Below are 26,487 nucleotides of genomic sequence, written 5' to 3'. Positions count from 1 at the left end.
GTGTGCTTGTATACACCCTCCCTCTCTCTTAGGGTTTTATCCCGTAATGGAGACCCTCATGTGGAATTTCTGGAGAAGGGACAGGTGTTGAGGGTGAAGTCTGTCAGGCCGAGGGATCGTGGCCTGTATCAGTGTGTGGCTAGTAACAATGCTGGGACTCAGACACGGCAGATCAGGCTGAATGTACAAGGTAAACGGTAGGGACGGGAATCATAAGTAATTGAACGGTTCCTACAAGTTTCTATCAACGATTCTTTTATTATGTAATTAATTCTTACAAGCCTTAAAGGTCCCCTGAAATCAAAATTATTTTTTTTAGCTTTTAGTATGAATATGTTAGCCTTAAGGTTATGAATAAGCTGGTGTTTTCCAAAACAATGACAAAATTCGCATTTAGGAGATATAAGAATTCAAAATGTACAGTCTCTCACTTCCGCTAAAATGGATCACAAATTTTTATGACATCACGGCGGACTTCAGCTTCTCATCACATCTTCTGTCCAATCAAATGCTATTTAGAATCTAAAGTATCATCAGCGCTCGGATTCCGTTCCATGGTGCTGTCAAGTATGACTTGCAATCTGTGAGATAAACTAAACGCTATTGGTTATTTGAAAAGGGGGAGGAGCCATTCAATATAGCCGTAGCTTCCTGTTTCAGTGGAAATTACGTCAACACATCATACAAAGCTGCGCGTTCCAAGGCACTTCAGTGTGCCTTTAAATACGACATAACAGAAATTATAAGCTATATATGTTTGATTCATTGAAAAGAACTGGCGCGTAAAAATCATTAAAGGGTTAGTTCACCCAAAAATGAAAATTCTGTCAGTAATTACTCACACACTGTTGTTCCAACCCTGTAAGACTTTCGTTCATTTTCGGAAAACAAATTAAGATATTTTTGATGAAATCTGAGAGCTGGCTCACTCCTTCATAGGCTGCTAGGTAATTTATATCTGCCAACCCAGAAAAGTTAGTGAAGACATCGTTAAAATAGTCCAAGTGGCTCAACTTTAAGTTTATCAAATGACGAGAATACTTTTTTATTTTTGATTTTAATCAAAAATATTTTAATTTGTGTTCCGAACATGAACAAAAGTCTTATGGGATTGGAACAAAATGAGGGTGAGTAATTAATGACAGAATTTTCATTTTTGGGTGAACTATCCCTTTAATTCAAGAATTTGACTACACTGTTTGCACTGTATGATTCTTATTAGATTCATTAATTTTTTAATCAGACTGCACTGGTTGTGATGTCTGTTGATTCACTAGATGCTCGTTTCCATCGAGCGATATGATACAGTACAGTATGGTATGTAAGTATTTCTGGTTCAATTGTCAGAAGTTGTGAATTGTACCAAAATTACGGACCCGTACCACTTTTTTGATACCCTTCCATTGGGGTATCTAGCACAGTAGTCCGGTACCTAAAGGGTGGAGCTAGACTCACTGCAGAACGTTGATTGGTTGCCAGAGAATCGTCACTTGCACGTGTTACGAGGGGAATGACAACACAAGAGACGCCATTTTTTAATATACAGCTGAAAAACAATACCATTGCAACACATTTTTTTTTGTCTTGTGACAATTTCTGACAAAACAGCCACATGTTGAGAAGAAAGAACAAGATCCGCTGTATGTCCTCCATTGTTGTTTACTGTGTGGGTTTCTTCTTCTTCTTCCACACCTATCAAGTAAGGGTACTGTTGGCAGTGGAAACGCAAGCCAGATCAGCGTTTACCGTCCCAAATCGTACTGTAGCCTACTGTACTGTACCGCTTGGTGGAAACAATCCATAAAAAGAACTCAATCATAAGAGTCATTTATCCAAGAATCAGACTACAGTGGTTATGCTGTATGGTTTTTATTTACAAAAAAGACCTGAATCAAGACCTGAGTCATTAAAGGATTGGACTACACTGGTCATGTTTTTGATAAAGAATCAGAATTCAAGAATCAGAATACACTGGTTGGGCTCTATTATTATTATTATTATTATTATTATTTGATTCACTAAAAAGAGCCATTTCTTTATCCGGGAAATTTTGGTCCCCATTGTTTTCAAAACACCCAAAAACTTGTCCTTATTATCCTCATTATCCTCCAATCTCTATTCTGTCTTTCCACAGCTGCTCCCATGATTCGTGACTCTGGTGAGAATTCGGAGGTGACTGTAGTTCTGGGCTTCCCTGCTGTTCTTCAATGTGAAGTTGAGGGGATCCCAGTTCCCACTATCACTTGGCTAAAGGACAACCAGCCCATTGTGTCCAGCCCTCAGCTCACATACACACAGGGTGGACAGTTTTTGCGTGTGGCTGCGGCCCGTGGTGACGATGCTGGTGCCTACACCTGCCGAGCATCCAACCCGGCTGGAACAGCACACAGACACCACATGCTAAGAATTATGGGTAGGTAGGCATGGGACTCATGGCTGAATGTTGTTTGTTTTTGTCAGAGATTAATGCTGTGCCATTTCCTCAGTACCTCCACAGATAGAGGGGGATTCTACGACTCTCAGCTTTGGCAGAAGAGAAGAGAAAGTGAGAATTAATGGGACACTGATCTTGTCATGCCTGGCCAAAGGATTTCCAGAACCTGTAACACAATGGTTCAAAGATGGACAGGTCCGTATATCTGTTTAGTATCTCTCAGGTTCATCCATAGCCTTTGATTTTGAAATGAGCTGAAGATTTGTGCATTTAAAATGCAGCTCATATCTGTTGCTTTCGGTGACGTGAAGTCCATTAAATCTGCATAGCGCGGGACTTGAAGATTGGATTTATATCCATTTTGTGAAAACACATTTATGTGAACAGGTGTAAATGGAATCGTTTTGATAAATCAGGTAGCTATCCGATCTGTGAAAACGCATGAAGTGGCCAGGTGTAAACAGCCCCTCAGTGACTCACTCTAAAGACAGTCACTTGTCACCGCCTACCAAAGAGTCCATGAAAAATCTCCACCACTAATTCACAGACTGAGAGTGCTGTTGGACTGTATACATCGAAAAGCCACTCATCAAATCAAAGTGTTTTTCTTTGTTTTCTTTTCTGGTTAGTTGTTATTTGGTTGAAACGGGTTCAAGAAATGAATCAAATACTTAAATTAAAGCAATAAATATTCCTCTGAGCCACAGCAGTTCATGTCCAGGAAGGGGCCTGAAATCGCACCAGGGGTCTTCTAATCAGCTTTTGAGGAATAATGAACAAAATAGTCATGTAAAAACACTCTCTTATTCATGTTCCACAGCTATTGAATGGGAATACACACACCGGTCTGAGAGTGAACAGTTACAAGCTTCACTTCGAGAATGCCATGCTATCCCATGAGGGCCAGTACACATGTGTGGTTACCAATTCTGCTGGAGAGGATAAGAGAGACTTCCACCTCACTATACAGGGTCAGTGCAAATTATACCCAGATACACAGTTTTTTACTGCTGTATTTGATTATTTAAGATTTTCACGTTTGGTTCTCAAAATTCATCAGTTCCTCCAACCTTTCATCGGGTAATAAATGGTGCTGCTGGTTTCTCACTGGGAGAAAGAGAGGGGGATGAAGAGGACCTTGATGACACTGAAGGGATGGTTGAAAGACGGGAGGTGGTCCTGGGACACTCCATCAGTCTGTCCTGCGAGAGCAATGCCATTCCTCCTCCTCGACTAAGTTGGCACAGACAAGGCCGGCAACTTACCAGCTCAGACGGAGTTGTGCTTTTACCTGGTGAGTGGAGTGAAACGTTCCTTTTGTTCCATGACAGCATGTTTTAGACATGAAATGGAATATTAATACAACTATATCCTTTCTTTTATATTTATTTGATGAAAAACAATAAAAACAGCAATATTGGGAGATAGAATTTAAAATGTTTTTTTCTCTGATTTTATATATTTTAAAATTATTTAATTTATTCCTGTGATGTCAAAGCTGAAACAGTCATTACTCCAGTCTTCAGTGTCACATGATCCTTCAGAAATCATTGGCTGCGTCCAAAATCGCATACTCTCTTGAGTAGGTATTTATTTATAAAATTATGTTAATCAATTATATATATAATTATATTTTACTAAAAATGTATGTTCTATATAGTATGAGTGTGTGTAGTATGAATGTAATCTGGACATAATACATTTACCATGTTGTCATTATCATGTGACCTACCAGCGTCAGTTACGTTGCGTCACTGCCATTCATAAATCCTCTCCCATGACCTCATGGGATAGTAAAGTGTTTATCGTATCCACACTTCAGAATCTCGCTGGAAGAAGTAGGTCATCCGCGTACTTTTTGCCTACTTTTTTATGAGTACTGTGAATTCGGACTTCTTGTCACACACTGTTTTTCACCTACTATATAGTAGGGAAGTATGTGATTTCGGATGCAACCATTCTAATATGCTGATTTGGTGCTCAAGAAAAATGTCTTATTATTATTGTCAATGTTGAAACAGTTCTGCTGATAAATATTTTCGTGGCAACCATGATACCGTTTTTTTCAGGATTCTTTGATGAATACAAAGTTCAAAAGATCAGCATTTATTTGATATAGAAAGTCTTATTCCGTTACTTGCTACTTTGATTAATTTAATTCCTTCTTGCTTAATAAAAGTATTACTTTCTTTCAAAAAAAGAACAAAATCTTACTGACCCTAAATGTTTAATTTTGTTTCTATATATATATTTATGTTGTTATTAGCATGTCACATTAACATGTAAAACATAAACAACAACTTGGTATTACCATCTTAACACCATGGTTCTTTTTAGTTATAGTAGTTAAAAACTATGCAATCCATCTTGGTCTTAAAGATAAAAACATTGACAAATGCTATTGTCATGAGCTGGCTGTAATGATGCATACAAAGTTGAGGAATCAAATAAAAACAGTCTTTAATAATAAATCCAACAGAAACACATAGGAGAACTTAAGGAAGAAAAGCACAACCATGCTATCATAAACGATACAGGACAAAGAACTAAGAAGAACTCAGGGCTTATATACAAACTGTGTAATCAACGTAGAAACAGAACAGGTGTGAGGAACTAATTAGCAACCATGGAAACAAACCAGTGGCGGGAAAATGAGAATAAAGGAAACAGGAACTAGAATTAAACCAAAACAGAACATACACGTGACAGCTATAATATATACAGTATATAAAGAATTTTTGTTTGTTTGTTTGTGTGTTCCTCTTCAGGAGGGCATGTCCTGCAGATCCCACGAGTACAGATTGAGGATGCTGGGAAGTACACCTGCCAAGCTGTGAATGAAGCTGGAGAGGACAAAATGCACTATGACTTGGAGGTGTTGGGTAAGGAAGTAAATCCATCAGATAGATATCTATGGCATTCAAATATATGAGCATCATTTGTTAGCTTTATTAATAATCAGGATTAATGATCTTCATAAATGTGACTCTTTGTGTATTTTATGCAGTTCCTCCTGTGATTGATGGTCAGACTGACGAGTTCATGCAGGAAGTGAATGCTGTGGTCAACACCACTGTATTACTGCGGTGTGATGTCACTGGAAACCCTACTCCATCTGTATCTTGGCTGAAGGATGGTCTGCCCCTCTACAGCGACCCTCACCATCAGATACTTGAGGATGGGAAACTGCTGGAGGTGATGTTCATGAGCCCAGTTCCCTTTCAGTCGATAACGTCAGACGTAGTCGACGTCGACTGAATTGGGATCACGCTAGGGAGCCTATCATCTTCGATTACTATTGAACGAGCCAATGGAATTTGGCGTGCGTGATTTGCATCACACACTCCGCCCCTGCGGCCCGGGTATAAATACGGAAGTGGATGCACGCACTAGTTGCCTTTCGCTTCGGAGCCGTTCGTCTTTGATGTCTCTGAAGAGTGCTGTTGTATTCAACGAGCGAGTGTGTCGGTGTTCTTACGGGAAGACCTCTCCAGTGTTGGTGTTCTATAGTGTGGTGCAGCGGTGATCGCGAGCTTCTCAGCTCTCAACTGCTGTTTTAACAGCATCAAATTTCTATTGTTTGTTTATGTGTTGACGGTTGGTTAGAGGGCGAGAAGTGAGTGGTTCACTGTTGGTTGAAAGACTACTCAGTGTTTGCCGTGGTCATTCCCTGTGTGCTCCGGCACTGGTGACGGTCCCATTTCCTAAAAGAGCAACACGGGTGTGAGTGCGTCTTTTTCAAGATGCCATTCCATCTGTGCGTTTCTGGGTGCGGTCTGGCACTATCCCCCTCTGACGGGCACGAAAGTTGTGTCGCATGTTTGGGCTTACAGCATACCGAGGCAGCTTTCGTGGATGAGTCATGTTCTCACTGCGGGAACATGGCCATCTCGGTGTTGAGATCTAGACTCGCCTTTGTCAAAAGCGTTGGTGCAGTCCCCACCTCTGGGCCCCGCCCTTGTTCTTCCTCTGGGTTACCTTCCCAGACAAAGACTGGGGTGCCGTCCAAGCTGGGTGATCTGAGGATCACAGTGAGGGGTAATCCGCCCGGCCAGGCCCCGTGGGTCCCTCACTCCTCTTTCACACCGCAACCGGTGGAGCTCCCCATTGATCCCGCTGGTCCCTCTGTAATGGACAGGCCAGCCGTGTCATTTGGGGCCCCTCCAGGGGATACGATGTCAATCGCAGCATCGGAGGGGGAGCTGAACTCTGGAGATGACGACTCGGCTGCACTGCCTCCCTCCGGGAGACCAGTGTTGCCCGAGCCAGATCCAGAAATGTCAGCTATGCTGAAAAAGGCCGCCGGGGCGGTAGGGCTTGTGTGGAACCCTCCACCGTGTCCCGAGCCGTCTCGGTTAGATGATTGGTATATCGGGGCGGGCCGTACTGGTTCTCAGTCCGCCGCCCCGGTTCCTTTCTTTCCTGAAGTGCATGAGGAGCTTACGAGGGCATGGATGGCACCTTTCTCTGCCAGAAACCGCCTGAGTAGCTCCTCCCCCCTCACTACCCTTGATGGGGGAGCGGTGAAGGGTTACGAGGCTATCCCTCCGGTGGAGCGGGCCGTTGCGATGCAGTTATGCCCAACGGCGGCCTCTTCCTGGAGAGGTGATCCTCGTCACCCCTCTAAAGCCTGTAAGTTCTCGTCTGCTCTTACGGGCAAGGGTTACAAAGCTTGTGGGCAGAAACAGACGGAGGCCATCCGGCACATCCTGCCTCGGAGGTACGCTGCTGCCTTCACCCGCCCGCAGAGGTCAGATCCTCCGCCTGTTCGTCGCCGAGGGCGTCCGCCCGCAACCGCCTCAGCTCCCGCCGGACCATCGCAGCAGCCTTCACCCAGGTTCCGGCGTGGAGCCGGCCGCGGAAGGGACGCCCAGCCTGCTCCAGGCGCTGCCAAAACAGGTGGTAAGCATCAGCGCAAAAGGAAACGCTGAACCTGGACGGGCTCTCAGGGATGGAGGAGTTGCTCGTGGAGTGGTCAACGATCCACTCCCTCTGGCTGGTTGGAGGGCCGGCTGGAGTTTTTTGTTATGTGTGTGTCTGTTCCGCCGCTGGCCCCTATAAAAATGGGGTCAGCGGTACCCACATATTCAGAAAAAGAGCAAATTTTCTGTTCCTGAGTCCCAAGTGGACCAGTCTGGCGGTGTGACCCTTTAATAGCCTTACATCCCCCAGCTTCCCTTGGTCGCCAGCAGGCAGCTTGGGGAGTTCGAGGACCCGGTCATCCGCCTTCTCACGTCCCCCTGCCACTAATGGAGACAGGTAAGTGTTGCACTGCACACTAACACCACTATCTCTACTTTGCTGCCCCACCCCAGGCTCGGCTACCCCACTCAAGTCAGTGATAATCATCACATTAGGTGTTGAGCAGACGTGCTCCTGAAAATTCAGTGATATTCATAGCACCGAGTGTGGAGCAGTGCTCCTAACTTGTGCGTGCTTATCTTATCCTGCTGGCGAAGGATTTGATATAGCCGCTCCTCCAGCCGGTACGAAGGCCAGTTGTGAACTTGTTCTTCGTGCTACTAGGTGTGGGTCGTGACCATCTTGGCCCAAGATTGGTCTGCAGCTCCGACCTGAAAGACATATGCTTTAGATCTCTACCTTCCGCACCGCAGGCCATCCTGTGTGTGGCGTGTAAGGGTGGAGTATCAGTACAGTGTCCTTCCCCTCGAGTGCTCCAGAGCCCGTTGGGTCTTCAGGTCAACTGGAAGAGAGTAATCTCGCCCACTGGCTGAGTATCTCTTTTTCAGTTTTGGAGATGGACTCGGTCTAACACGTCTCTCCAATGATAATGTGTTCAGCTGGTGTTGAAGTAAGAAAGGGTGCCACTGAAAGAACTTTCAGAGGCTCCTGGGGTATATGGTAGTCGCAGACTTTGGCTTCCTCCATATGTGACCGCTTCAGCGCTAGCTTCATATCGAGTCCCGAGGTGACCGTGGCGGAGCAGCTCACACTGTGTGACTATAGTTCATCCCGGTCTGCTGCCAAACCCTCTTCAACAGAGGGGCCATGTACAAAGGGCATGTTTTAACGGGGGCCTGGGCGACCCCCGACTACACGGGCATTCGTGCCTCGAGTTGTAAGACATTGCGACCGTTGCGCAAGCTTCCCTTGCATGTCACAACTCACCCGTCACCTCCTCCTTGGAGTCAGAAGCTTCTGAGGACGCCTTGTTCCACTCTTCCCGCTTTACTCAATCGTGCCGCCATCGAGCCTCACGACAGTTATAGCCAGGGCAAGTGGAGACTCCATCCCCTGGGTCCAGCTGGGTCATGACCATTCCGGGGCCGCTCAGTTGGCCCCCGGTTTCATCTTTCCGCCAGTGTTTGTGTAAACCGAGCGGACTACCCTTGGACAAACACTGGGTCTCAGCTGCCCCAGGGGCCCGCAGAAATGCGGTTAACCCAAGTGAGCCTTCTAAAAGTGACTGCGACTCATGGTCGCCTTGCGCCTGCTCAAGTCAGTGAAATCATCACACTTCATGTCGAGCAGAATTGCTCCTGAAACTCAGTGAAGTTCGTCGCACTCAGGTGTTGAGCAGCAATGCTCCTGTAGTTCAGTGAGTTCATCACACTCAGGTGTTGAGCAGAAATGCTCCTGTAGCTCAGTGAATTCGTCACACGCAGTGCTGAGCAGAAATGCTCCTGGTCCTCAGTGAAGTTCTTCGCACTCAAGTGTTGAGCAGAAATGCTCCTGAAGCTCAGTGAGTTTATAACACTCAGCTGTTGAGCAGGAATGCTCCTGAAGCTCAGTGAACTTATCACACTCAAGTGCTGAGCAGAACATGCTCCTGAAGCCCAGTGATCTTTACATGTTGTGTTGAGCAATGCTCCTGTCTTTTTGCGCCCGTCGCTTGCACCTACGTGCCAAGTCAGGAGAGGAACAGGTCTTCATAGTTGCCCCTTATTGGCCCAACTAGACCTGGTTCCCATCGACAGCCTTCCTGACTTCCCCTGAAAACTCTTTCAGGGACGGAGCACGATGGCACACGCGTTCTTCCCCCGGAGATTCCGGGCGGTTTTACATCTGAACGCGGAGGTTCAGGTGGCTATCACAGGGACATGTGATAGTTACCATCACTTCTGCGAGCACCCCCTAGAAATGGGTAGCGTGCTTACGCCTTTAGAAGTGGAACCTAGTCGTTGAGTGCGTCTTCTCTCCAGAGGAGATCCTGAAAGCTTTCGATCACTTCAGTGCTCTCTTTCCTGCAAAATGGGTTGGAGTAGGCTGTTTTCCTTCACCCTCAAAATGATGTTGCCTCGGTGTTTAAACGACGCCCATCGTGTTGCAGAAGTGTGCAGAAGCACGTTCTGATCGTCAGGTTCCTGAGGAGCAAGGTCTTGTAAATCCTTGCGTCCCTCTTTATCCTCTTGGGCCTTGTCCCTGGTGCGACTGCACTGCAGAGACCGCCCCTGAGCCACTGCAGGCAGTGAGTTATAATTCTGTTATATGAGTTCTCCTGCTCGCGTGGTCTCTACTAGAGGGTAGGGACTTGCTCGCTTTCGTTCAGCGTATTGTGCCTGGAGTCTGGGCCGGCTAACTCTCACAAGCTGAGACCCCGGCTCGGATTGTGCCCAAGGTTCCTACCTCTCCCGTAATAGGAGCAGGTGGTGAGCCTGCAAGCGCTGCCCTGGAGGAGGCAGATCCAGCCCTGGCTTCACTGTCCGTTCACTTGGACGTGTACAGAATGCAAGCCATAGACCTCAGACCAGCTCTACAAATATCTATTGGAACTCAGCAGAGAGGGAAGGCTGTTTCCATGCAAAGTTGCACTTAGTGCTTGCCTTCATTTCGGTAAAAATCTGAGATGCAACATGTCCACTTAGGTGTTGAGCTCCTCTATGATGAGTGTAAAGTGCTCCGCCTGGGCGTTGACGATATGCTTTGCTAAACAGATTCTAGAGTTGGGGGCTGGACGACACCTAGTTGAACCGCTGCTTCCCGTGGGCTCCCTTCTCATGAAGCCAGTTTCACCGTGAGCCCGGTTCAAGTGTCGGCTTGCTGCGCCATTCCCCTCCTATGGACTGGATATGTGCGCCTTTCTACTCCAGTTGAGTTCCCTTAAAATTGAACCCTGTTGAGTTCCTCCACACCCCTCCGACGTCGGACGTGCGGAACGTCTGGTGTTAGGCCTACCACTCGTAAGCAGTGTGAAACCTGTGTTTGGCTGGGTCCGAATGTTGCGGTCCCTACGGCGACCCCATATGTGTATTCTTCCACGATACGGCTCCCTGCGGTGAGCCCGTGTCTTCCCTCGGCAGAGTCTCTCTGCCGTCACTGTCCGGTGTTGAGCTCCTCTATGATGAGTGTAAAGTGCTCCGCCTGGGCGTTGACGATATGCTTTGCTAAACAGATTCTAGAGTTGGGGGCTGGACGACACCTAGTTGAACCGCTGCTTCCCGTGGGCTCCCTTCTCATGAAGCCAGTTTCACCGTGAGCCCGGTTCAAGTGTCGGCTTGCTGCGCCATTCCCCTCCTATGGACTGGATATGTGCGCCTTTCTACTCCAGTTGAGTTCCCTTAAAATTGAACCCTGTTGAGTTCCTCCACACCCCTCCGACGTCGGACGTGCGGAACGTCTGGTGTTAGGCCTACCACTCGTAAGCAGTGTGAAACCTGTGTTTGGCTGGGTCCGAATGTTGCGGTCCCTACGGCGACCCCATATGTGTATTCTTCCACGATACGGCTCCCTGCGGTGAGCCCGTGTCTTCCCTCGGCAGAGTCTCTCTGCCGTCACTGTCCGGTGTGTCTCCCCCGTCTTAGGCTGGAGCCACCCCAGTGACATTCCATATGTTAGACTGCCCGGTTTCCGCCCAGTTCATATGTGTATTCTCCACGTTACCTCCCTCTGGGTTGGATGTGGCTTCCGCAGCGTCCCATCCTTCCAATGTACGGGGAACGCTTTCCCAGTGGTCCTGTAGGAACAGCAGTGACTTCCCTGGCCTAAGCCCTGTCCTTCGCCCGCCTTAAATTTGCAGGGGCATCAGGAGGCTTTGGTTTAGGCACTGGAAGGTGGCAGCGTTAGTGGCGTGTGCAAAGGGTGATCCCAATTCAGTCGACGTCGACTACGTCTGACGTTATCGACTGAAAGGGAACGTCCTGGTTGCGTATGCAACCCACCGTTCCCTGAACGAGGGAATGGAGGACGTAGTCCCCTTGCCACTACCGCTGGACCACCGCTGACCCCGGGTTACTCTCGGCTCCTCAGCGAAAAGCAACTAGTGCGTGCATCCACTTCCGTATTTATACCCGCGCCGCGGGGGCGGAGTGTGTGATGCAAATCACGCATGCCCAATTCCATTGGCTCGTTCAATAGTAATCGAAGATGATAGGCTCCCTAGCGTGATCCCAATTCAGTCGACGTCGACTACGTCCTCCGTTCCCTCCTTCAGGGAACGGTGGGTTGCATATGCAACCAGGACGTTTTACCCCAATTCTTTCCTTTTTAAACATAATTTCAGTGAGTTAGGTTTGTATGTGCATTTAAATGGATCATAAATTAAGCTTACAAGGTTAATTAAAAGATTTTGCTACTTTGCTATAAGACATCTTGTATAACTCACCTGTGCTTTTCTGTAGATACAAGTGTCAGATGCAGCTAGTTATCAGTGTTTGGCGGAGAATAAAGCTGGAGCTGTCGAGAGACTCTACAGCTTGTCTATTCAAGGTAGGAGTTCCCACACACAGTAATGAAAAAATCAGGGAATTTTGATTTTCAGCCCTGAAAGTATCATAGAATTGAAAAAAATCTTACAGTCCTGCAAACACAATGGAAATGTAATAAATGATGAATTATATTGTGCTCTAAAATATTTTATAGGCTAAATATTTGAATTACCCAACATAAAAATGTATCACCATCAGCAGTTTCCAATCTTCTAGTACAGGGGTGCAAACTCAGGGGCCCAACATTTTCAACTAAAACTTTAAACTTTTTATGCGTTTTGGCCGTTCATTTACACAACAACATTTATGGGTCGGAAAATCCAAACTTTTGAAAACTAGTTTCAAAGTGCAGGTTTTTGAAACCGATACCATTATCTTCTCAGTGTAAACTACAAAAACGTGAATGTGCGCAAACGGCGATGTCATGCACATACGTATTACGCGGTCAGTTTATAAGTGTATAGTGTTTCTTTACAAAATTACATTGCCAACTACTGGCCTGGCAGCATAATACACCACTTTTAGTAGTTTTCGAGGATCTGTGTGAACGAGGATCGTTTTTGACAATGGTGGCGTCTGTACACGAAAAAAGCAAAGGTAAATCTTTTCTATTTTTAGTACACCGTTGTCGTGTAAACGTGTACTCAGTTCCGGGAGTGCCACAGCCTTCCACAGTTTAGGTGTGTTCGACTTCGGCTGCAGCTGGATGTAACCGATCGCCGAGAGTTGCCTTGTGCAGTCGGGGAGGATCTGAAAACGGAGACGTGAAGTCAGACACTTTCTGCTTCCCATAGTGACGCTTACACAGTGTTTGCATACTTTATCACAGCTGAAGTGAAATAAATGCAATATTTGTCAAATAAAGACGTTTCAGAGACATTCTCATTCGAATATTTTATGTACTGCTTACTACAGCTTCTGTTTGAACAAGAATAAAGTTCAACATAAGCCTATACTATTTAAATAGCAATGAAGTGGGGTCTACTTTTTTATAATTCTGATAAACATGACACAATATAACATCACAACTACATGAAAGAGATTTTATTGTTACAAAAATGCATATATGTGAGCATTAGTGGAACTGAATGTGTCAGAATAAACATGAAACAATCATGGAAATGTGTTGTCATCATCTAAGGTTTTGCAGCCGCTCTGGAGAAGCTGCGCCAGCTGAGTCAGCAGTCTGCTCTCGAATCGTTGCACTTTAGTCGGACAAAATTTCTAATTGGCATGCACTGCTTCAAGTCAGCCTCTGATCAGTCTGTGCTGCATGAAGTCGAACAAGCCTTTAAGCTTCAACTCTAATTAAATACACCTGATCCAGCAAGTCCTTCACGCTTATTTGAAAACTACAGAGCTGAGTTCGAAAACGCTCTCTATACCCTCATTCACTATTTCCTACATTACCCCACTAATAAAGTCCTCTTGAAGGAGTGAATGAAAACAAGTGAGTGAATTTGGACACTGAGTGCACTGGAAGGGCTGCCACATTTGCATAGTGTGTGCCTGTTTCTTAATAATCATTTGAAACTTAGCAAATTTTTTTACCTGTATGAGTATGATATTACGCTGTACTAACTGTTTGGAAAATGGATGGATAATTTAACTGAGGCCAATATCTTCGGGTGAGATGCTGAAAAATAATTCGGCGTATGACTCTCACAGTGCATTATGGGTATTTTGTAGCCATATATATATATACAGGTCCTTCTAAAAAAATTAGCATATTGTGATAAAGTTCATTATTTTCCATAATGTAATGATAAAAATTAAACTTTCATATATTTTAGATTCATTGCACACCAACTGAAATATTTCAGGTATTTTATTGTTTTAATACTGATGATTTTGGCATACAGCTCATGAAAACCCAAAATTCCTATCTCAAAAAATTAGCATATTTCATCCGACCAATAAAAGAAGTGTTTTTAATACAAAAAAAGTCAACCTTCAAATAATTATGTTCAGTTATGCACTCAATACTTGGTCGGGAATCCTTTCGCAGAAATGACTGCTTCAATGCGGCGTGGATGGAGGCAATCAGCCTGTGGCGCTGCTGAGGTGTTATGGAGGCCCAGGATGCTTCGATAGCGGCCTTAAGCTCATCCAGAGTGTTGGGTCTTGCGTCTCTCAACTTTCTCTTCACAATATCCCACAGATTCTCTATGGGGTTCAGGTCAGGAGAGTTGGCAGGCCAATTGAGCACGGTAATACCATGGTCAGTAAACCATTTACCAGTGGTTTTGGCACTGGGAGCAGGTGCCAGGTCGTGCTGAAAAATGAAATCTTCACCTCCATAAAGCTTTTCAGCAGATGGAAGCATGAAGTCTTCCTCCAGACTCTGGCACCTTGATTTCCGAATGACATGCAAAATTTGCTTTCATCCGAAAAAAGTACTTTGGACCACTGAGCAACAGTGCTGCTTCTCTGTAGCCCAGGTCAGGCGCTTCTGCCGCTGTTTCTGGTTCAAAAGTGGCTTGACCTGGGGAATGCGTCACCTGTAGCCCATTTCCTGCACACGCCTGTGCACGGTGGCTCTGGATGTTTCTACTCCAGACTCAGTCCACTGCTTCCGCAGGTCCCCCAAGGTCTGGAATCGGTCCTTCTCCACAATCTTCCTCAGGATCCGGTCACCTCTTCTCGTTGTGCAGCGTTTTTTGCCACACTTTTTCCTTCCTACAGACTTCCCACTGAGGTGCCTTGATACAGCACTCTGGGAACAGCCTATTTGTTCAGAAATTTCTTTCTGTGTCTTGACCTCTTGCTTGAGGGTGTCAATGATGGCCTTCTGGACAGCAGTCAGGTCGGCAGTCTTACCCATGATTGCGGTTTTGAGTAATGAAACAGGCTGGGAGTTTTTAAAAGCCTCAGGAATCTTTTGCAGGTGTTTAGAGTTAATTAGTTGATTCAGATGATTAGGTTAATAGCTCGTTTAGAGACGCTTTTCATGATATGCTAATTTTTAGAGACAGGAATTTTGGGTTTTCATGAGCTGTATGCCAAAATCATCAGTATTAAAACAATAAAAGACCTGAAATATTTCAGTTTGTGTGCAATGAATCTAAAATATATGAAAGTTTAATTTTTATCATTACATTATGGAAAAAAATTAACTTTATCACAATATGCTAATTTTTTTAGAAGGACCTGTATATATATATATATGAAAATTTCAATTCGATCAGATAAATCCAGCTTCAGGTAGCATAAGAAACTTCTTTGAAAAACATTAAAAATCTTTTAAATGGCAGTGTAAATTGTGGTTGTATACTGTACAGTATATCATCCTTATCTGTTCATGCAACACCAAATAATGTAGTACATTGTTAAAAATACATACGTATGTAGCATAATTTTTTTTTTTTTTTTTTTTTTTAATATTAGTTCCACCAAAGATTGTGGGCCACCGTGAGGAGGATATGAGCGTGGTGGAGGGTCACATGATCTCTCTGCTGTGTGATGTGCAGTCATACCCACCTGCTGACATCATCTGGACCAAAGATGGGCAGGTGCTGGAGTTCACCACTGGCATCCACATACTGCCAGGTGATTTGCAGTCTAAATGTAGCTCTCTGTGTTTATAAACAATGCTTCATGAAGCATGAATTTATGTAATGTGCCATCATCCTGTCCAAAGGTGGTCAGATGCTGCAGCTTCCCAGGGCTGGACAGCAGGATGCTGGCCAATATGTCTGTACAGCCACAAACTCAGCTGGACAAGACCAAAAGAGCATTCTCCTTACGGTTTATTGTTAGTTGTCTATAGGCTTTTTAGTTAATTAAAGCTTAAGCAGATTAATATAGCAATGAACACTTTTTGATTTGGCCCTTTCTAGCCCTGCCTACACTGGTGCCACGTATTGAATCAGAATCAGAGGTTATGACACCTCAGGTCGGGTCATCGCTTATTCTGCGTTGTAAAGCCAATGGTGTCCCTGAACCAGAGATCACATGGTATCGTAATGGACTTCAGCTGGCTGCTGGAAATGGTTTGAGGATAGAGCGCCAGCAGCTAGAGATAGTTGGTGTACAGGTAAGAAAGCACTGAGAAAACTCATGTTTTATATAACTCCCATATATAAACAACTTTAAATGCATATACAGCATATACACATTCAAAAGTTTAAGGGAATTAAGAATTGTTTTTTTTTTCTTTTTGAAATAAATTCATAATTTTATTCAGCAAGGATGCATTAAATTGATGAAAGTGACAGTAGTACATCTACAATGTCAGTATCTCAAATAAATGATGTTTTTATTTAAATTCTAGTCATGAAAGAATCCTGAAAAAACAGTTTCCTGCTTTCAATGTTGAAAAAATAATAAGAAATGTTTCTTGAGCAGCAAATCAGCATATTAGAATGATTTCTGAAGGATTGTTTGACTCTGGAGACTGGAGTAATTACTAATATATTAAAATAAATTACAATAGAAAACAGTTATTTTAAATTGTGAAATAATATTTCACAACAATACTGTTCTTATGGTATTTTTGATCAAATAAATTAAGCCTGGGTGAGCATAAGAGGCCTCTTTAAAAAAAAAAACAGCCACAAACTTTTGAATGATGGAGTGACTTTAAGCGTAAATATATAAATAAGTGGTTGATTTATAATTAATGCTTTGTTGACATGGTTTATGACTTTTTCTTTAGGTGGCTGATGGCGGGGTGTACTCATGTAAGGTGTCCAACATTGCGGGTCAAGTAGATCGCACCTTTAGAGTCACAGTCCATGGTGAGTCCTAAAAACTCAGCATAATTGCAACATTTATCTAAATATTCTCTGTTTGCATAAGCATTACAACAGTTACATGTGCTGTAAGCAATTTCAGATGTTTAGCTAAATTTCATATTTAGTGCCTCCTGTGATGGAGGGCCCTCTTCATGAGACCCTCACTCAGAATTTGGGCTCCCACATCACCCTCATCTGTGAGGCCTCTGGCATACCTGTACCAAACATTGCTTGGCTGAAAGATGGCTCTCCTATTGGTCAGTTAAATACCGCACACCTTCAGATATCAGTGTGTTGTTATTGTTAGTGTGCTTTTATCTATGTTGCTGCTGATTTTGTTGTTTGTTTCTATGTGTAGAAAGCAGTTTGCAATGGAACTGGTCAATGAGAGGAAACAGACTGGAGTTAGGCCCTCTGCAGCTCTCTCATGCTGGCACTTACACCTGCATCGCCAAAAACAGTGAAGGGCAGACACAAAAAGACTACTCGCTTACTATATATGGTAAAACTGCCTTAATCGATAATCTTTGTATCAAATAATCTCAGTCTAGTTTCTTGATTCACACTGTGTGTGATATTTAAAACTGTAAATAATCAAATGTATTTGGCACCATCAGCGTCACCCACCATTGTAGATTCTGGTCTCCCATCAGAGGTCAGTGCACCTGTTGGGGAGGAACTGACTCTTGAATGTCGGGTGATGGGTAAACCGACTCCCAAAGTGAGCTGGCTGAAGAATGGAAAGACTCTTGAGAATGGAAAAACAGAGCATATAGAGTAAGACTCTTACACTAATTCATTAATCTCTTGATTTTAATATTATAATGTCATGTCACATGATACTCAAGGACACCTTACAAACAAAATAAGTAATCAAAATTAAATGACAATGATCCTCATTACAACCTTAATTGACTGGATACAAATACGATCACTTAAAAGCCTGGCGAAAAATTATGTATAATATAATATAATATAATATAATATAATATAATATAATGTAATGTAATGTAATGTAATGTAATGTAATGTAATAATATAATGTAATGTAATGTAATATAATATGATAATGTATAACAAGTATTTATATAAAGAGGATATAGAGTCATTGATTTCTTTTTTATATATAAATATAATAATTTTATAAATGTAATTTTGAAAAATCTAAAAGAAAGAAATGTAATGAAAAACAATTAAATTGTTTAATTACACTTTTTTACAGAAAAAAATCTAAAATAGAAACAAATCACTGGTGGGACTTTTTGATTGTAATGTCATATGATATAATATGTAATAAATAGATATCTAGATTCACATCAGAAAAATGTATCTTTATAAAAACTAATTACATTTGTATATGCTTATATTATATGCGTACATGCTTATAATATTATTTGCTTAGAACAATTATTTGTATTTTTCTATCACATTGTACTTAAATCAATAGTTTTTATAAACAATAAAACAATGTTTGTTTATGATTCACAGTAGCACTAACTGATTTGCTGATGTGTGCATGTATTTCAGTATCTCTCCAGATGGGAGCACTCTAACACTTCTGAATATAAAACCAGAGGACTCAGGAACATACACCTGCCTGGCTATGAGCTCCGCCGGCCAAGAGAGCAAAATCTATGCCTTGTTTGTATTGGGTGAGAGCAGTTGTCTTTGTATAGTTTATTGTACACAACACAAATCTGTGAATTGATTTTCATATTTTTTGCACCACAGTTCCTCCTTCTATAAGTGAGGAGACCAGCGTCCCCCGTGAGGTGCACGCCACACAGCACAGTGTGGTCACACTGGAGTGCAAAGCCACCGGGATTCCCCAGCCTCAAATCAGCTGGCTGAGGGACGGTCATCCTTTACTCCTGTCTCCCCGCATACGCTTACTCTCTGCAGATTCTGTTCTTAGGTCAGTTTTGCAAACAGAATAAAGACAATGCTGTGATTTCTGATATTTTCTTTTCTGATATGGACGTTACATTAGTTTTACGTGTCCTGTATCCTTGTGTCGGCACAGGATTGCATCAGTGCAGCTGTCTGATTCTGGCATCTACACTTGCGTGGCACGTAGCCGAGCTGGATTAGCTGAACTCAACTTTGACCTCCAAGTGCAAGGTATATCAGGAAATCTTTTTTTTAATTGATAAATACAATAATATAAATAAAATGAATAAAAAAATAACTTGATCACAATAAACACTTTAAAGTCACCATGAAATCAAAATGGACATTCTTATTTGTTAAGAAATATTTGTTGTTTGTTTGATTGTATTGTCTGTTCAGATATACTGGACAGAAATTCAGCTTTAACACTGGCATAAAAAACAGATACATCAGACAACACTGTACAACCACATTGTATACCACATAATAAAACACATGGGGCATACATGATTAAAACAAATGAATACAATAGGTATCTGCATAAATACATGCTTATGCATACACACGTTCATACACCTATAGTAACTACCTCAATTGAAAATTTGATTTAAAACAGTCACCAACAATGGAGCAAATTATCTTTTATAAATGTTCTTTTTAGCAAACGGTATATTCCCCAAAGGAAGGGCCTCAAAGGAGTGGAGGAGATGAGTCTGGTCTGAATATACTGCTATCACCTTTTTCTCCATAAAGTGTGAAAACAGATCTTGCAATGTACTCTGTTTTTGGCCGGTAATCTTATTTGCTTTGTTAATTACTTGTATTAATATATTCTTCTGTCTCATTGTTAATTTGCCATACCATGAAACAATATTATAAGTTAAAATACATTGGATCATTAATCTGTAAACAATATTTAGGATCCTCCTATCAGTGCTAAAATTTGAGTAGACCTAAACGCTGTCTTGTTTTCTTATGTATATGGTACACATTTCCTGGAATGAGAGTTTGTCATGAATAATTGTACTTAGATATTTAAAATTTGAAACTTGCTTTATCTTTACACCTTTTATAATAACTTGTTCATATGGGAGGCCATCTGTACCTTTCCTGTTTTGATTCCCACAGCATAATTCCTTTGTCTTCTCAATGTAGATGTCTGTTGTCAAACCATTGTACAAGACTTTTAATACACTCAAAATAGGTTGAAAATTTTTTGTCTGTTTGGCAAGAAATGAAAACCAAGTAATCTGCATATTTGATTAAAGTGAGATCATCCTTGTTACATTGAAGTTCTTTAGTATAAACAGAGAGAAGCGAAGGGGATAACACACATCCCTGTGGTAACCCTGAATTTAAGACTATACAATCCGAGACTCGTTGGGGCCTATTACTTAAAAAATGTCTCAATCCATAAGATTAACCAGCTATGTACACCTAAATCTTGCAATCTTTCTTTTAAGATTTGTGGCTATACAGTATTGAATGCTGATGTAAAATCCATAAAAAGCATTCTGACATGAGCATTTGTTTTATCTAAATGGTGCTGTGCATTATGAAGTAAGGTCAGGGAGGCAACCACTGTGCTCCGATTGGGCATGTAAGCAAATTGTAATGGATCTTCAGAGCCATTAGTTTGTGCTAAAAATTCCTTGCATAATATACGCTCCATGCACTTGCACAGAACAGATGTAATGGCAATTGGACGAAGGTCTTCAGGAGCTCTGGCATGAGATGTTTTAGGTACTGGGATAACAGTAGTATTTTTCCATGTTACTGGCACAAAACCATCATCTAAAAAGACCTGAAACAGCCTAGTACATAGTGTACATGCCCAAGTTGTCCTGCACACTCTTTTAGAACAATACCCTTAAGGCCATCTGTACTGGTAGCCTTATTTGGTTTAATTCTGCAGAGCACTTTGATAACCTCCCCTAACTCTATTCTCATAGGTTCAGATTCTAACATTATGCACAACACCTGCATTATTGTCAAAGAGTAAGTAAAAAGCATTTAAATTATTTACAAAGCTATGGGGGTCATTATCAAAGAGTTGTACCCGTTTCTGTTGTCTGCCCATCATTGTATTTAATCTTGTCCATGCGTCTCTGACATTCCCGGTTTTAAATTATTTTTCAACTCTACCTTTATACTGTATTTGTGCCTCCTTTATCTTACATTTAATTTCTTTATTTAATTATTTTACCTTTAAAGATTGTTTAAAATCTTTGTTAATCCAGGGTTTGTTGTTTGGGAATATTCTAACATTTTTGGTTTGAACCACCTCGTCTCTACAAAAATTGATGTAACTGGTAATCGTGTCATTCAAAGACTCATGATCGTCATTGCAACAATTAAAATAAACAGAAAAAACAGTCTCTCTAAGGTTTTCAGTTGAGTCTTTAATCCATGACTGAACCTGCTGAATGACAGGTTCAGTCCTTTTAAGTATCTGTCTATATTTTGGAAGGAGATAACATTATGTTCTGAACATCCTAATGGTGTGTGTAACCTTGGTACATAAGAACCATCCACATTACCAAAACATTTGTACAAAATTTTGCTCAGTCTCGTGTGGCACGTCATACTATTCCAAAATCGGCAAAAACGCGGATAATTCACAGTTGTTAAAATCCCCCTGAAGAAACACTGGATCATCCGATGAGTTGCGTGGCACCATGTTGTAGCTGGCAGCAATACCCTCGGATGCAAATGCAAAATTTGGCCCAGGTACATAGACTCACCGAACAGTTATACAGAATAGTCCGAACTCATGGGGCAAGTAGTGTGGCCTGAATGACACCGATAATAGTTCAGTAGGGTTGAACAATATGTTCCACGTACCGTGATGTTTGTTGCCCAGCTGTTGTTGACAAACCTACATAATCCTCCTCCAAAGGTTTTGGATTATTTGGATGACTATCACGGTCCAGTCGAATTAGCATATATCCCTCGAGGTTTACATCATCAGTCTCCTCCGTTAACCATGTTTCAGTAATGCAAAGCAGGTTTGTTCTTTTAAAGTCTATATTATATTTCATTAATGCCTTGAGTTCAAGCATTTTGTTTTTAAGTGATCGAGCAATAGTTATTTAGTTATTAGTTATTATTATTTATTATAAATCATTTATGTGCCCTCATTATCTTTCATCAAAATTACTTCCCCTCCCTCTAGCATCAACATCTCTTCTCAGCAACATGTCTCGTACATGAGATCACAGCAAAAGCATACAACAACGATCCAATCAATTCCAACTATTCAAAATCAAGTCCTTTCCTACTTTTTTCTTATATTTCACTCAGATAATATAAGTAACAATAGGGAAAAAAGACGATCGCAACTTCCATTTAGCAATTAGCTACATGTTTTTAACCATTGCTGTTTGTCTCCCTCATCAGCTCCCCCTGCAGTTGAGCGCACAGAGCCGACTGAGCAGGTAACCGTAGTCAAGGGCTTTTCGGTAACGCTGACCTGTGAAGCCCGCGGTGTGCCCCCTCCTACTTTGTTGTGGATGAAAGATGGCCAACCTCTCTCACTGCACCGCAATCTTCTCCTCGATGGACAGGAAACCCGCTTCCTGCTCTCTGATGTGGGTACCAGTGATGGAGGCCTCTACAGCTGTGTGGCGAGCAACCAGGCAGGAAGCAGTACCAAGACTTTCAACCTGACTGTCCTAGGTATTTGCAATTGAAATGATGTATGAATGTAAACATGAGAGACTAGAGAAGGTTTTTGGGTCCAAAACAATAATACTTTTAGGAGCAGAAATACATAGAATCTGATGTATGCATTAAATCTGATGATGTATATGCACATATTAGAGCCCCCCAAGATATCCGGTTCTTCATCCCCTGAGGAGCAGCTGGTTGCAGTGGACAGTGTGCTGGAGTTGGAGTGTATTGCTACCGGTCTCCCCCCTCCTACCCTCAGCTGGCTGAAAGATGGACGTCCACTACAGGAGAACATAGCAATAATGGAGAGAGATGGGCAGCTACTCAGGATCAACAAAGTCCAGGTGCTTTGAATTTAAGGCTAATTCAAAATGAAGGTGTTCAGCTTGTTTAGCATTTGTGTGTGGCTTTGTGATTGTGGCAATATGTTCTGTCATGTTTTGGAATAGGTGGAGGACGCAGGTCTGTATACCTGTCTTGCTAGTAGCCCAGCGGGAGAGGATGGTAGAAACCACTGGGTGCGCGTACAGCGTGAGTAAAATGTTTTTTTAAGCACTAAATAGATTACAATTTGTATGCATCATAAAAGAAAAATATGGTGGAAAAAATACAAATAATTTAAGATACTATCACATTTTTAGTATGTTTTTGCTCTGTTTTTCCTGTTCTTTTCATGTCTGTGTTTCTAGGTTAGCTTTCCAGTTTGTTAATTAATTTGTTAATTAGTTCTCTAGTTCCCTGCCTGTTTCTGTCTATGGCTTCTGATTGATTTGAGTATTCTGTTCAGGTGTGTCTCGTTAATTTACTCATTATCTCGTTTGTTTGCCCTCATGTATTTAAGCCCCCTGTTTGAGTCTGAGAACGGGTGGCTCTGGGACGGCCTCCGTCGCCGTGGATGGTTAAAATTCCCATGGCCATGTCTGGGAGAACAGGCGGCTCTGGGATGGCCTCCGTGGCCTTGTCTGGGAGAGTGGGCGGCTCAGGGACGGCCTCTGTGGCCATGGACAGGTAAAACCCCCGAAAGCTTTGGGGATGTGTGCCAACCCCACGCACAAGATAGCCATCGCCATCATAGTCAGCGTTGCCCAACTCTTTGGGCTTAGCTCTGGGGCTGGAGCGCACTCAGGGACGTGAGCCGACACTGGAGCGGACTCAGGGGCCTTCCCTGTGCCGCCCGTCCTCCCAGCCACAGCCACGGAGGCCGTCCCGGAGCCGCCCACTCACCAAGACACAGCCACAGGAATTTCCCTCACTGGAACAGACACACTCAAACAGGGGCCTAAATACATGAGAGCAAAGAGGAGCCAATGAATAAATTAACAAGGCACACCTGAACAGAACACTCAAATTAATCAGAAACCATTTAAACAAACAGGGAGGGAACGGAGGAAAACTGAACTAATTAACAAACTGGAAAGCTAACCTAGAAACACAGACATGAACAAAACAGGAAAAACAGAGCAAAAACAAACTCAAAATGTGACAGATACACTGCAGTTTTGGGGTCAGTAAGATTTTTTTTCTTTTTAGGAAATGAATACTGTTATTCAGCAAGGATGCATTAAATTGATCAAAAATGACAGTAAAGACATTCATAATGTTACAAAAGATGTATATTTTTAATCAATGCTGTTCTTTTGAACTTTCGATTCATCAAAGAATCCTGAAAAAAGTAATTAACATTTCCCAGGAAAATATTAAGCAGCACAACCATTTTCAACATTGATAATAATAAGAAATGTTTCTTGAGCACCAAATCAGCATATTATAATGATACAAGCTGGCGTTCTGGCACAAAATGGCTGCCATCGTATCATCCAGGTGGATGCTACACATTGCATATGTACAGTAGCACGGCATAATACGCAATGGTCATTCCCATTATTTCAGGGAACCAAGGTTACGTTAGTAACCGGAGCATTCCCTTTCAATTCGGTTCACTCGTAATGTGTCTGAGATTTTCTCTGTGCGCTATGGGGAACGGCTGCAAAACGCCATGCTACCAGCACAGAACAGAAGCCGTCCTGTGAAGCCATAGTCAGGGGACACTCAGTGAGAAGGGGCCCAGGCAGGCTACTAGAGTCAAGGACTTAGAATTTCTAGAAATGGCAGGCTCAGGTTCGGTGACCAGAGTCTGAAGATATTGCTATCTTAGAAAACCCCCTGTGGGTGAAGCTCGGTCTAGGCTGTAAGAACCCGTGCCTAAATGCCTGGGACGCCCAGGTTGTAGAACCCGAACGGAGAGGACCAGCTGGCCGTCGCACAGATGTCAGCCATGGATATTCCGCTAGACCACGCCCAAAAGAGAGGCTATTCCTCTGGGGGAGTGGCCCCTTACTCCAATGGGGCACTGCAAGTCCAGGGATGTGTAGGTTAGTGCTATTACATCCACTATACAATGGGACAGTCTCTTCTTTGTAACTAGCACCCCTTTAGAGCGGCCTCCGAGGCACACAATTTTCTGCTCCGATTATTCATAGAAGTGCAAAGGGGGCCACCTGTGGGCCATATTTTCTTTTCAAAAAGAATATTGGGCAGTTGGTATTCTCTTCAGACACAAAGAAATCCACTTCCGCCTCTCTGAAAATTCTCTAAATCATGCAGACCATCAGGGGCAGGAATCTCCATTCCCCTGGGGGCATTCCGTCCCGGGACAGAATATTTGCTCCCATGTTCAAGGAGCCCAGCACAAGCAAAGCTTGTATTGAGCTTAGATTGTCCTGTGCCCACAGCAGGAGGCGGTGTGCCAGTCTGTTAAAAAAACTGGACCTGAGACCGCCCTGGAGATTCCTATAGGCTACCACTGTCACGTTGTCCGACCTGGACATGGTGCCCCCTTGAGCTCCTGCTGAAAATCCTTGAAAGCCAGGAGCACTACCATCATCTCCAGGGCAGCTCGACATGGGCTCTGTCCATTTCCATCATCAAGTTAATTCAGGATGCAAACTCCCCTCTGTCTTATTGGGGAAATAGCTGCATCCACTCATTTCGTAAAGGTGCGTGGAGCTAGAAATAGTCTGAATGGTTGGAATGTATATTGGTAAGCCACCTCCTCGAACGCGAATCTCAAAAGCGGAATTTGCATTAGGATTGTGTTACAGTTAACATTCTAAAAGGCCGCCTCATGAGGAAGGGATTCAGACTGGTAGGACGGGCCCAGAACCAGCAACAAACACAACGTCTCCAGCGCCCTGAACTGAAGATGTGACTGGGGCACGCTTCGAGGGTGGTCCTTCCTCGACGAGACTTAACCCTTTCCGCTTCTATCCTCAAGCATCAGGACTGCTTCGCCTGCACAGGGTCCAGCTCTTGGTTTGGGCGAGGCCCTTGACGTTTCAGAAATGGGTAGCGTTTGGCCGGGCGGAGGCTTGACTTCCGGCTCCGCTTTCGGCTGGGGCTGGATGGGCACTGAGGCTGGCCTGGGTCGCTGCTGAGTTGCAGTTCGCGAGCAAAGCAAGGCGAGACTCATGGTCTCGCAGTGAGAGCATTCGTTTTTGAATGTGACTTGGCGTGGTCGCGCCTACGAAAAGATGATATTTTAGACAGAAGTATGCTCTATGATTAACACTTGAGAGTCACAGGGGAGAATTTCACCTATTTGACTCACCTGATAGCCGCAGAGGAGGAGCATCATTAGAGTCAGCAAGGAGAAGTGTATTTGTGCAAAAGGAGATAAAATCTGACTAGGTGTCCATTTCTGTGTGTAAATAGGTAGTCAGCCCCACCCATTTTGGTGGGCTGAAAGGCCAATTGTCTGTGACATTCAGAGACTTGAAACAATCAGTTCCCTTTCGTTGTCACTCCGAGTTACGTCGGATGACGACGAATGGGGTTTCGCTTAGAAAGCCTATCAACTTCGAGTATTACAAAACGAGCCAATGGCAAAGAAATGCCTTGGGTCTGCGGACACAGCTGTGGTCCAGGAGAGACATCTATGGCTGAACCTGGCTGACATGCGGGATGCTGAGCGGTCCCGCCTGCTCGACACCCCCATTCGGCGGTGCGGTGGAGGATTTCGCCGAACAGTTCTCCACTGCCCAGAAACAGACTGAGGCTATTAAGCATATTCTGCCCCGACGGCCTGCTGCTG

At 43.3% G+C, this 26,487-nt stretch overlaps 1 protein-coding gene across 1 annotated transcript in view; it reads left to right on the top strand.

Moving 5' to 3' along the window:
- hmcn2 (hemicentin 2) overlaps positions 1-26,487 on the top strand; it is a 149,402-nt gene that overhangs the window by 64,405 nt on the left and 58,510 nt on the right. The window contains exons 30-50 of the mRNA XM_077224262.1: positions 33-190; positions 2,135-2,413; positions 2,487-2,629; positions 3,255-3,405; positions 3,495-3,728; positions 5,203-5,316; positions 5,442-5,629; positions 12,013-12,100; positions 15,487-15,648; positions 15,740-15,853; positions 15,939-16,135; positions 16,757-16,838; positions 16,961-17,092; positions 17,194-17,337; positions 17,453-17,612; positions 18,363-18,487; positions 18,567-18,750; positions 18,859-18,956; positions 22,125-22,403; positions 22,548-22,741; positions 22,847-22,928. Coding sequence (XP_077080377.1) covers positions 33-190; positions 2,135-2,413; positions 2,487-2,629; positions 3,255-3,405; positions 3,495-3,728; positions 5,203-5,316; positions 5,442-5,629; positions 12,013-12,100; positions 15,487-15,648; positions 15,740-15,853; positions 15,939-16,135; positions 16,757-16,838; positions 16,961-17,092; positions 17,194-17,337; positions 17,453-17,612; positions 18,363-18,487; positions 18,567-18,750; positions 18,859-18,956; positions 22,125-22,403; positions 22,548-22,741; positions 22,847-22,928 — 3,308 coding nt within the window. The remainder of the gene's footprint in view (positions 1-32; positions 191-2,134; positions 2,414-2,486; positions 2,630-3,254; positions 3,406-3,494; positions 3,729-5,202; positions 5,317-5,441; positions 5,630-12,012; positions 12,101-15,486; positions 15,649-15,739; positions 15,854-15,938; positions 16,136-16,756; positions 16,839-16,960; positions 17,093-17,193; positions 17,338-17,452; positions 17,613-18,362; positions 18,488-18,566; positions 18,751-18,858; positions 18,957-22,124; positions 22,404-22,547; positions 22,742-22,846; positions 22,929-26,487) is intronic.

The sequence above is a fragment of the Siphateles boraxobius genome, unplaced genomic scaffold, assembly GCF_051911475.1.
Source record: "Siphateles boraxobius isolate OS27281-9 unplaced genomic scaffold, OSU_SipBor_1 9, whole genome shotgun sequence".
NCBI classification, from domain to species: Eukaryota; Metazoa; Chordata; class Actinopteri; order Cypriniformes; family Leuciscidae; genus Siphateles; species Siphateles boraxobius.
Note: the sequence above shows the minus strand (reverse complement) of the source record. Positions and strands in the feature narration are given on the sequence as shown.